Here is a 12,589-nt window from a genome sequence, read left to right as displayed (position 1 = left end):
ACTTGACTGGCCTGCACAGAGTCCTGACCTCAACCCGATAGAACACCTTTGGGATGAATTAGAGCGAAGACTGCGAGCCAGGCCTTCTCGTCCAACATCAGTGCCTGACCTCACAGATGCTCTTCTAGAAGAATGGTCAAAAATTCCCATAAACACACTCCTAAACCTTGTGGAAAGCCTTCCCAGAAGAGTTGAAGCTGTTATAGCGGCAAAGGGTGAGCCAACTCTATATTAAACCCTACAGATTAAGAATGGGATGTCATTAAAATTCATGTGGCGTCCCAAAACTTTTGGCAATATAGTCTATATAAATAAACATTGCCTGTAAGTGTTGACAAGATGACAAGCTCTCTGGAATCTTAGGCCATTCCTTGTGTGCAGAAGCTGCAGCTCACTGATATTCTTTGAATAATGATGACTGTATTATGAAAAAAAATCCTATAACTCAAAAATGTTATCGCTTTTAAAAGGCCAAGTGTTATATATTTTTGTTTGTTTTTTGTATCTGTAACAGGTCGAATAACTTTGATTGCTATCAAGTATATGAGCTTGCTAAGTAGTGCAACTGCAATGTTATTTAAAAAACGTTTCATAACAATATGTGAAATGTCAGCTATTCATCACTGACAGTCATTGGGGGTTTTGTGAGTTGTTGTTTTTCCCATTTCCGTGTGAGAAATGATCTTGTTACAGCAAGTCATAATCTGAAAAGCAACAAACAATAATATAAACATTAATTGTAATTTCAGTATACTTATGTATACTGTCGGATTCCGATTGTAAAACAATCGGATTGCTTTGATATCGCTACTTATATCCGAACTTCCGCTACTAGCCGTAGCCCGCTAGCCTTGCACGCGTGGTAACTTGTTTACACCGGTAGCCCGCTAGCCTTGCACGCGTGGTAACTTGTTTAACGTTACACCCGGTAAACACTGATAGCTACAATTCGCCATCGTAGCACTTCTGCTACAATGGCGAATAACTCGGATGTGTGTCTAATGTTACCTTTGAGTGCAGGTGAGGACACGTTCGAGCTGCATTCGGTGCAGTTGGAGTTGGAGTCGTTGGCGAGTCAGATTCGCGGCCTTCTAGACAGACAAGCTGTGCTGAGAGAGCGGCGAACGGCGCTTGAAACATCACGCGCCGATGCGCACAAGTCAGTGGATACTAACATTTTGACTCCGACCTCGTCTACTCCGCGTGTTTCTCTGCACAGGACCCAAGCACCCAGGACGCGATCATCATCCCTGGTTTCGTTCACTCCGGCACCGACACAGCGCCATGGACCCTGGGTGTTTCCACAGCGGAAGACGCGAGCCAGGACCAGAGCGAGGACCTCTCCGCCCCTCCCGGTCTTCGAGATCTCCACCCGGAACCGCTTCTCCCCTCTTCGCGAGACGGAACGCGACGCTGTGGTCATCGGTACTTCCATCGTCCGGCATGTCCACGCTACCTCAGGTAAAGGCAAGGTTATCACTCACTGCTTTCCTGGTGCTCGAGTTCTCGATGTCGCTGCGCAGGTTCCCGAGATCCTGAACGGTGACGAGCGCATCGGAGCTGTCGTGCTGCACGCGGGGACGAACGACACCAGGCTGCGACAGACGGAGGTTCTGAAGAGGGACTACAGGAGCCTGATCGAGACGGTGCGCAGAACATCGCCTGAAGCAGCGATCATCGTGTCCGGACCGCTTCCCACGTACCGACTAGGACATGAAAAGTTCAGTAGATTATTTGCTCTAAATGAATGGTTAATGTCATGGTGTAATGAACAGAAGCTGCTCTTTGTAAATAATTGGAATCTGTTTTGGGAGCGACCTAGGCTCTTCCGTCCTGATGGCCTTCACCCCAGCAGAATCGGAGCGGCTCTTCTGTCGGACAACATCTCCAGAGCACTGCACACCATCATATGACTAGTAAGTCAAAGTCCAAATAACAGTATTTGCTGTCCTAACTTAATTGACATAAGTACCAATGTAGAACATTATATAGAAACTGTGTCTGAACATAACTGTGTAGAACATTATATAGAAACTGTGTCTATTCCTCGTTTAGTGAGGTCAAACCTTACATCTACTGTAAGATCTAGGAAAAATCTAATTGTGATTAAACCAGAAAATCTCAATATTAGTGAACAAAACCAATTTTGTACTAACTTAATTGACATAAGTACCAATGTAGAACATTATATAGAAACTGTGTCTATTCCTCGTTTAGTGAGGTCAAACATTAAATCTACTGTAGGATCTAGGAAAAATCTAATTGTGATTAAACCAGAAAATCTCAATATTAGTGAACAAAAACAATTTCTAAAACTAGGTCTTCTAAACATTAGATCGCTCACACCTAAGGCGGTTATTGTAAATGAAATGGTCACAGATAATAGTTTCGATGTACTTTGCCTTACTGAAACCTGGCTTAAGCCAAATGATTATTTCGGTCTAAATGAGTCTACTCCGCCAGGATACTGTTATAAGCATGAGCCCCGTCTGATTGGTCGTGGCGGCGGTGTTGCAACAATATATAGAGATATTCTTAATGTTACCCAGAAAACAGGTCACAGGTTTAATTCATTTGAAGTACTAGTGCTAAATGTCACGCTATTAGATGTAAGAAAGAAATCTGTATTATCTCTAGCCTTAGCTACTGTATATAGACCTCCAGGGCCCTATGCTGCTTTCCTAAAAGAGTTTGCAGACTTTCTCTCAGATCTATTGGTCAACGTCGATAAAGCATTAATTGTTGGAGATTTTAACATACACGTAGATAACACAAATGACGCGTTAGGGGCTGCGTTTACAGATCTATTAAATTCCTTTGGGGTCAAGCAAAACGTCACTGGTCCCACTCATCGTCTTAATCACACACTAGATTTAATTATATCACATGGAACCAACCCAACCGATATAGATATTATACCACAAAGTGATGATGTCACTGACCATTACATGGTAACTTGCATACTGCGTACTGCTGAAATCTGTCATGTTGCGCCACGTTATCGACCAGGCAGAACAATCCTTCCAACCACTATAGATAGATTCTCAAATACCTTACCTGATCTGGCTCAGCTGCTAAGTGAACCCAAACAAACAGATGAACTAGAGGAAATGACTAGCAGTATGAGCACCATTTTCTCTAGTACATTAGAAATTGTAGCACCAATTAGATTAAAAAAGGTTAGAGAGAAAACTAAAGCACCATGGTACAACAGTGCTACACATGTTATCAAGAGAGAAACTCGTAACTTAGAGCGTAAATGGAAACATACTAATTTAGAGGTCTTTAGAATCGCATGGAAAGAAAGTATGTCACGTTATAAAAAGGCCCTAAAAGCAGCCAGGGCTGAGCATCTCCGCAAACTAATAGAAAATAACCAAAATAACCCAAGGTTTTTATTTAACACTGTGGCTAGACTAACAAATAAACAAGCATCGCCTGAACAAAATATTCCGTTACAGTTTAGTAGTAATGATTTTATGAACTTCTTCGCTGACAAAATAGAAAGCATCAGAAACAAAATTGTAAATGTACAATCATTAATGATGTCTTATGATTCAACCGCAATTATCGCCCCTCAAGAACTACTACACCGCTTTACAACTATAGGACAGGAAGAGCTAAATAAACTTATCATTGCATCTAAACCAACAACATGTTTATTAGATCCAATACCCACTAAACTACTGAAAGAGTTGTTACCTGTAGTGGAAGAGCCGCTTCTCAATATTATTAACTCGTCTTTATCTTTAGGTCATGTTCCAAGAATATTCAAGTTGGCAGTCATAAAGCCTCTCATTAAGAAGCCACAATTAGATCATAATAACCTAGCAAATTACAGACCAATATCAAATCTTCCATTCATGTCTAAAATACTAGAAAAAGTTGTGTCCGCTCAATTGTGCTCTTTCTTGCAAGAAAATGATATCTATGAAAAATTTCAATCAGGATTCAGGCAGCATCATAGCACAGAAACTGCACTCGTTAAAATCACAAATGATTTACTTCTAGCTTCTGACCAAGGCTGTATCTCAATACTAGTTCTACTTGATCTTAGTGCTGCGTTCGATACTATAGATCATAAAATACTATTAGATCGACTTCAAAATTACACTGGTGTTCAGGGACAGGCATTAAACTGGTTTAGATCGTATTTATCAGACCGCTACCATTTTGTCTGTCTAAATGGGGAAAAATCAAAGATAACATCAGTAGATTATGGGGTGCCGCAAGGATCCGTGCTAGGCCCTCTGCTATTCTCTATATATATGCTGCCACTTGGTAATATTATAAGAAAACATGGAATTAATTTCCACTGTTATGCTGATGACACTCAATTATATATTTCATCACGACCAGATGAAAACGCTAAATTATCTAAACTGACAGCGTGTGTTGATGATATTAAACACTGGATGACGTGTAATTTTCTGCTATTAAATTCAGATAAAACGGAGGTGTTACTTATTGGTCCAAAAAATTGCCCACAAAACCTCTCACAATACAACTTTAACTTGGAAGGATGTCCTGTCGCTTTATCCACTACAGTAAGAGACCTGGGTGTTATATTAGACCGCAACTTATCTTTCGAAAGTCATATTTCATATGTTACAAAAACGGCATTTTTCCACCTTAGAAACATTGCCAAGCTACGTAACATGCTATCTATTTCTGATGCAGAAAAGTTAGTTCATGCATTCATGACCTCGAGACTAGATTACTGTAATGCTTTATTAGCTGGTTGTCCTGCATCATCGATAAACAAACTGCAGTTAGTCCAAAACGCAGCTGCTAGAGTGCTTACTAGGTCAAGAAAATATGATCATATAACACCAATTTTATCATCTCTACACTGGTTACCTATTAAGTTCCGTATCAATTACAAAGTATTGCTACTGACCTATAAAGCCCTAAATGGGTTAGCTCCAGTGTATTTAACTGATCTTTTATCGCCCTACAATCCATCGCGCTCTTTAAGATCACTAAACTCGAGGCTTCTGGTCATTCCTAGGATATCTAAGTCCACTAAAGGAGGGAGGGCATTTTCACATTTAGCTCCTAAACTCTGGAATAGTCTTCCGGATATTGTTCGAGGTTCAGACACGCTGTCCCAGTTTAAAACTAGATTAAAGACGCATCTCTTTAGCCAAGCATTCACATTATAATTAAGTTTTATACTACAGTTAAATCGCACCAACAGCATTAATATTCTGAACAGCAGCTATGCTAATTATTTCCCATCTGCTTTTCTGTTGTTATCTCGGGACACTAGTCCCGAGGTAACTAGTTCGTCAGCTCCAGTTTGTATCCAGCCTCTGATGGAGACTTCAGATGCCCCGACACCTGTGATGAGACGACTCGACGCCTGTGAAGAGACGACTCAACGCCAGCGTTGTTATGGCCTAAAATAATACATGATTGATTAACTTATCCTAACATTTTTTCTTTAACATTCTCTTTTCTAACATTTTTCAATGTACATTTATGAAATGCACTTTCTGTGAAGCTGCTTTGAAACAATGTGTATTGTGAAAAGCGCTATACAAATAAATTTGAATTGAATTGAATTGAATTGAATGTAAGAAATGAAGAGTTTGTAAATAGGGTAGCTACAGACTGAAATAATGCTAAAATATTAAATGCTGCTTACATAATTTAGTTTTAGTTGGTTGTGATTGGGGTGGTCTAGGTTTTACAGTTAGTTAGTTAGTTAGTTAGTTAGTTAGTTAGTTAGTTAGTTAGTTAGTTAGTTAGTTAGTTAGTTAGTTAGTTAGTTAGTTAGTTAGTTAGTCGTAAAAAGCATATAAATGACTTCTTTCGTTTTAGGAATTTGTAAGAAATTATATCCCTGACCTTGGTGTTGTTGTTGTATCCACTCCCTTCTGAGAAGTCAATGTCAGTAGTTCCAGTAATTGGGTTTGAAAATGTCAAACAATTTCCTGCTTCTTCTGTTCGTCTTCTGTTGTTTTAATTATTTATTTAATGGTTTATTAAGAATGCTGGTTGTTAGGTTTGGGGGTATGTAAAGGTTAGCTGCAATAAAAACACTTTTTAAACTGCATATTAGTTATCATAGCATGATATTTAGCATTATGTTGATTCCTTGCACTTATCGATTGCTTGTCAAGCTGTGAAACCAAAAAACATGCTGGTGGACCCTTCCTGTCATTGTGTTTAAATGTGGGGTACAGACACAAAACTGCAACATTATTCTGCTCTATTCTACATAAAATTAGGAACATGTTTGTGACTTTATGGACTTTCAGGAGGAAGGTCTTGATAAAGGACACACCCTGAAGGCTATGAAACTCTTTCTGCACACAAGGCTGCTCATTCTGCATTTGGTTCTGAAATGATGCTGTTTACTCAACTCTTACTTATCAAAGGTAAGATCAGTTTGTATAGCATGATATATTAATAACTTTACATTCACATGAACATAATGATCTACATATGTGTGTGTGTGTTTAAAATAAAATAAAAATGTTGGAATTGTGTTATTTTCGAGGGTTTATCCTATACTTTTTGTAATAAAATTAATATTAATACACTTTGTTTTGGAGGAAATAAAATCACGCATAACTTCAAACAGTATGTTTGAAGATGAATAGGCTTATTGTTGAAACAAAATGTTAATTTATTGTATGCTTTGTCACACAAGTTGAATTTGTTGTTAAATGGTTCTCATAAGCAGAGAGTATATCTAAAATATCTAATTTATGTTGTTTTATGTAATTAAGGAATGAATGCAACATATTGTGCTATGTCTTTCAGATCAGTTATGAAACGATCACATCAGTGAGAGGATTGCATGTATGATTTTAAGTAGCAGTCTCAATACATGTTGCAGTGGACGATACTGAAGCTTCCAGAGGCGGAGCAGAAAATTCTGGACTCGCAGCGGTGGGTTAAACTGTCATGATTTCCACAATTCCAGATTCTGGATATATTCTATATTAATTTTTAATTGTGTAACATCATAACATCATAAGGTACTGTAGTTAACACTATTAATTTATTATTAATCAACTATTATTTCATTAATTCATTATTACTTTATAGATCTACCATGTCAGATTTGGTAAATCCCTACAATGATGATGATCGCTCCAGCCAGTCATCTGGGTCATCTTCAACTAAATCACAATCATTCAGCAAAGAAGACAAAAGAGCTCATTCCCCACGTACTAGCTGTCCAACAGTCAGACCAAGAAAAAAGCTTTTTCCAAAACTGGATAAAGCTGAGAAAGATGAACAAACTGAATGTTGTTATGAACTTTTTGAAAAGCCAGAGGAAGAGGACAAAAACAAAAATGTGTATGTGGTTTCTAGGGAGTTTGTAGACATATTGTCTGATGTCACAGCAAACAAAGAAGGAGAAGAAGATCCAGACCCTCTTGGCGCAGAATTACAGGAAATAATCGACTCTCCACCTGGAGAAAAAACAAACAAACTGAAAAGTAAACTGAAGGAGTTGGAGAATGTCACACTTAACATCGCTGTAACTGGGATGACAGGGGCAGGAAAGTCTTCCTTTGTCAATGCCCTGAGAGGACTTGGAAATGATGATGGGAGAGCAGCTCCCACAGGAACAACTGAGACAACCATGAAGCCAGACATGTACCAACATCCCTTCATGCCAAACGTGAAAATCTGGGATCTGCCTGGAATTGGTAGTCCAAAATTTAAAGCGAAGAAGTACCTGAAAGATGTCAAGTTCAACACGTATGACTTCTTTCTCATAGTGACCTCTGAAAGGTTTAAGGAGAACGACATAGAGCTGGCAAGAGCAATCCAGAAGAGCAAGAAGCTATTTTATTTCATTCGCACTAAAATTGACAATGACATTCGTGCCGAATCACACAAAAGAAACTTTGATGAGCGGATGTTGCTCAGTAACATTCGAGAGGATTGTAAGTTGAACCTGGTGAAAGTCGGAATACCCAAAATATTCTTAATATCTTCATTTCAATTGGAAAAATATGACTTTCAGAAGCTGATCAACACCCTTGAGGATGAACTACCTGAGAACAAAAAATTTGCTCTCATTCAGTCTCTGCCTGTTTATTCTCTTGAAGCCCTGACAAAGAAGAAAACGTACTTCAAGAAAATGATTTGGCTGAATGCCTTTGCAGCCGGGGTTGGGGCGATACCTCCCATCCCAGGATTGTCACTGGTCTGTGATTATGGCATCATGAAGAATTTCTTTGAACAAGTCTTCACCGGCTATGGCTTATCAAATCAAGCCCTACAGGTGCTATCAGAACGAGTGAACAAACCCGTAGAAGATCTGAAATCTGTTAAGAAGTCACGATTCAAAGATGGAGTCACTGAAGATATTCTGATTGATATGATGTCTAAACCAGTCATAGCTATAGCCAAGACGCTGGGGACCATAATGGCTCTTCTGCCAGGAGGAGCTTTACCGGCGGGAGGGACGGCTGTCACCACTGTCCACTACCTGCTTAACATTGGACTAGATGAGATGACAGAGGACACCAAAAATGTGCTTGCTGCATCACAGCTTGCCTAATACGCAGAAGAAGAAAAAAATAGACTTAGATCAGGCTCTGATCTTCTAATTAAAAGAACTCTGACGTTGCAGAAAATGTGTCTAGTTTGAAAATGAATAGATAAAGTAAAATCACTAATTAGCATCTTCTTTGTAATTATTCCTTAAAATTAAATACAATTTCTTGGAAATGTGATTCAGAGCATTTGAAAATATACAATGTTTGTTTTTCCAATGTAAATGTCATTTTCAGACAACATTCTCTGATTCTGACAGTTTATTTTATTTGTCTTTATACAGTATAACTATGTTGTGTATGGCTGGAATTTGTGCAAGGAATACAATTATTTTTGGTATTAAAAGACTTTTCTCAGTTTTGCAACCTTATCAAATAACTAACTTAAAAAAATCCCAAAACACAGACATGTTGATAATATATAACACTGAAATAATTTAACACTTCCCAACACTTCTGTTAGGGAACAACAGTTTAGGACCCAAGACCAGTTGTGAAGAATGAAGACCAAGAGTCAGGAATGCAACTAATTAAATAAAAATTTACTGAAGAATAGTTTCATCAGCAGAAGCCAGCTTCAAGTCTCACAAAGAGTGCATAGGCCGCGTTCTCCCTCTACCTTCACTGTAAAAAAATCAGGTCTCCAATTGAAAATTTTCTAGCGACCGATCACATCTAATTTTTTTAGTTGGCCAAATTGAATTTCTTGAATTTTAATTGAATAAAATTGCATCAATTCACAGAAATTCAATTTGGCCAACTGAAAAATTTAGATGTGATCGGTCACTAGAAAATTTTCAATTGGAGACCTGAATATTTTTTACAGTGTTCCCGTTCATACAATTTCTCAACAATTATACTCTATTCAAGGTCTAGCTATGGCATTACTGCAGGTTGAATGATTCTGATTGGCTGTGAGAAAATAGACAGACATAAATTTCCACATATGGCCAGTTAATCAGATGCACGTCTTCATAAGCACATATGGTTTGGAGCAGGCACCAGCTTTCCCAGAAAACAAGTCCACCCATCTCCTAGGATGCCTGTTGTACACCTTCAATACTGATCTGTAACACATAATACTATACGCACATAGATACACAGTTTCTCCAAGGTTGGAGTTGGTTGAGCTCCAGCTCTGAACAAAAAGTTTCCCAAAACATACTGCACTGTAAAAAAAAAAATCAGGTCTCCAATTGAAAATTTTCTAGTGACCGATCACATAATTTTTTTTCAGTTGGCCAAATTTAATTTCTGTGAATTGATGCAATTTAATTCACAGAAATTCAATTTGGCCAACTAAAAAATTTAGGCCTAGATGTGATCGGTCACTAGAAAATGTTCAATTGGAGACCTAATTTTTTTAAACTGTGTGATAACATGAGCTTTCTCTCAGTAAGAAGTACAGACAATATTCACCATTATTCTCTAGTTATGGAAGATGCAAAAAAAATTAAAAGCTTTTAAAGTTAAAATATAAAACATAAATAAAACATATAATTCAGTAAAAATGAATGAAACCAAATACAGACAGAGAACAATCAAACTTGAAGAAATAATTTAAATCATCTTAACATGTAAGAGGATAGATATTGATTAAGGCTTTGATTATAAATTTAATCAGGATATATATAGTTACGACCGCTAGGGTTCAGCCGTAACAGAAAAAGGAAGAGAGTCCACACCAGAGAGAATTCTAAATAAAAAGTGTTTATTTACAAAAATAAGGGTTCAGCGTCAGGGGCAGACAAGGCCAAAATAACAAACTTCTTTAACAAAAATAAAGAAAACAAACAAACAAAAAAATACATTTAGCTTCCCTACCTCCCTTTAACATACAGTTCAAAATGAGTTATAAATAAATTGGCGTCAAACCCCCTACCTTAATTAGACAAAACAATGTTTACAGAAAATAGATATAACGTTGAGTGGCAAATAAATCAAAATATATTACTAGGTCAAAAATCAAACAAACATCAGGAAAAACTGGAGAATCAAACAAAGGCTCGCCAAATAAACAAACACTTCACAGTTTCACAGAAATACTATCAATCTCTCTCTGATAAGACTCTAATTCAAACGAAGCCAACAGGCACGAACCAAGATGACACACAGAAAGTCATGAAGACCGAAGGAACACAAAATGGCATGAAGCCCTGAATGAGTGTTTAGGGCGGTCCTTATAAGCGGATCAGGTGCTTGGCTGGACCAATCACAGTCTTCGGGTGATTAATAGAGGAAACACCACTCTGCAACACAAACATACATCTACACTATGATCTACACTCAGAGAGATATACAGTATACACAAAACCAGTTGATAAAAGGCCTGTGTGTGTGTGTGTGTGTGTGTGTGTGTGCGTGTGCGTGTGGGTGTGGGTGTGTGTGTGTGTGTGTGTGTGTGTGTGTGTGTGTGTGTGTGTGTGGGTGTGTGTGGGTGGGTGTAAATTGAAGTGGCAGTGGATTTCAGAATCCACCTCTTCACTTCCCTAACAAATTTAGCAACTAATGTTCAGGTGAAATCAAAGTCTACAGGCCATGCAATACTTTCGGCAGTAGCGTTTTTTTCTTTAGACACAGCAAGACTTAAAAAGTAGCATGACCTGAAATTATCATCACACATGAAAATCTACAAATATCATATATACTTAAATCTAATATTATAATTAAATCAAGTGTATCTAATATAATATACAGTTGTGTTTGGGTAAATAGCATTACATCATAAGATTAAATTTTTTTAGAAGTCAAATCAAGCATTTTGTTTTCAATTCAATCCACAATATAGTTTTTAGTTAAAGTTTTTTAATTTGAACTTTTTTCAATATATTTAGTTTGTGGACTCACAAATACAACTGAAACCCTTTCTCAAGTTGTCATCAAACTGGAGTTACACTTAGTAGGGTTTTCCTCATGGGGACCAAATAATGCCCCCACAAGGACAAGGATATTGCCATTTTTTATTTCGGATATTGCCATCTTTGTGGGGATTTTGTCCCCATAATGTTGGGTTTACCTGAACCCCCCACCCACACATTTGTATGCTTGGTTTGCATGCTTTATGGGTACTTTCCAAAGATATAATGATTTTAAAACTGTATCTGTCCCCTAACCACAACCCTATACCCCTAAACACAACCCTCACAGAAAACATTCTGCATTTTTATATTTTCAAAAAATATATATAAATGTCTTAGTATGATTTATAAGCTGTTTCCCTCATGGGGACAAAAAATGTCCCCACAATGTAGGGAACAACATACACTGATCAGGCATAACATTATGACGGGTGAAGTGAATAACACTGATATAACACTGGTGGGATATATTAGGTAGCAAGTGAACATTTTGTCCTCAAAGTTGATGTGTTAGAAGCAGGAAAAATGGGAAACCAAAAGGATTTGAGGGAGTTTGACAAGGACCAAATTGTGATGGCTATAGACGACTGGTTCAGAGCATCTCCAAAACTGCAGCTCTTGTGGGCTGTTCCCGGTCTGCAGTGGACAGTCTCTGTCAAAAGTGGTCCAAGGAAGGAACAGTGGTGAACCGGCAGCAGACGGCCAAGGCTCATTGATGCACATGTGGAGCGAAGGCTGACCCGTGTGGTCCGATCAAACAGACAAGCTACTGTAGCTCAAACTGCTCAAGAAGGTAAGAAAAGATAGAAAGATGTCAGAATATACAGTGCATTGCAGTTTGTTGTGTATGGGGCTGCATAGTCGCGGACCAGTCAGGGTGCCCATGCTGACCCCTGTCCACCGCCGAAAGCACCAACAGTGGGCACGTGAGCATCAGAACTGGACCACGGGGTGATGGAAGAAGGTGGCCTGGTCTGATGAATCACGTTTTCTTTTATATCACGTGGATGGCCGGGTGCGTGTGTGTCGTTTACCTGGGGAACACATGGCACCAGGATGCACTATGGGAAGAAGGCAAGGTGGTGTGATGCTTTGGGCAATGTTCTGCTGGGAAACCTTGGGTCCTGCCAACCATGTGTATGTTACTTTGATACATATCACCTACCTAAGCATTGTTGCAGACCATGTAAACCCTTTTATGGA

At 38.5% G+C, this 12,589-nt stretch overlaps 2 protein-coding genes across 2 annotated transcripts; both read left to right on the top strand.

Annotated features, from left to right (window-relative positions):
- Window positions 1-896: 896 nt before the first annotated feature.
- On the top strand, window positions 897-5,380 carry LOC307139127 (uncharacterized protein). Its single transcript, XM_079837987.1, has 2 exons — window positions 897-1,916; window positions 5,273-5,380. Exon 1 carries the CDS (start codon window positions 975-977, stop codon window positions 1,911-1,913), a length of 939 nt encoding a protein of 312 aa, XP_079694113.1. The 5' UTR covers window positions 897-974; the 3' UTR covers window positions 1,914-1,916; window positions 5,273-5,380.
- A 1,461-nt stretch (window positions 5,381-6,841) lies between these two features.
- On the top strand, window positions 6,842-8,533 carry LOC307139221 (interferon-gamma-inducible GTPase 10-like; the record flags this gene model as incomplete). Its single annotated transcript, XM_079838111.1, has 2 exons — window positions 6,842-6,903; window positions 7,063-8,533. 2 exons carry the CDS (start codon window positions 6,842-6,844, stop codon window positions 8,531-8,533), a joined length of 1,533 nt encoding a protein of 510 aa, XP_079694237.1.
- Between the last annotated feature and the right edge of the window lie 4,056 nt (window positions 8,534-12,589).

Source organism: Gobio gobio (assembly GCF_949357685.1).
Source record: "Gobio gobio genome assembly, chromosome: 15".
NCBI classification, from domain to species: Eukaryota; Metazoa; Chordata; class Actinopteri; order Cypriniformes; family Gobionidae; genus Gobio; species Gobio gobio.
This window is presented reverse-complemented; position numbering and strand designations above follow the sequence as displayed.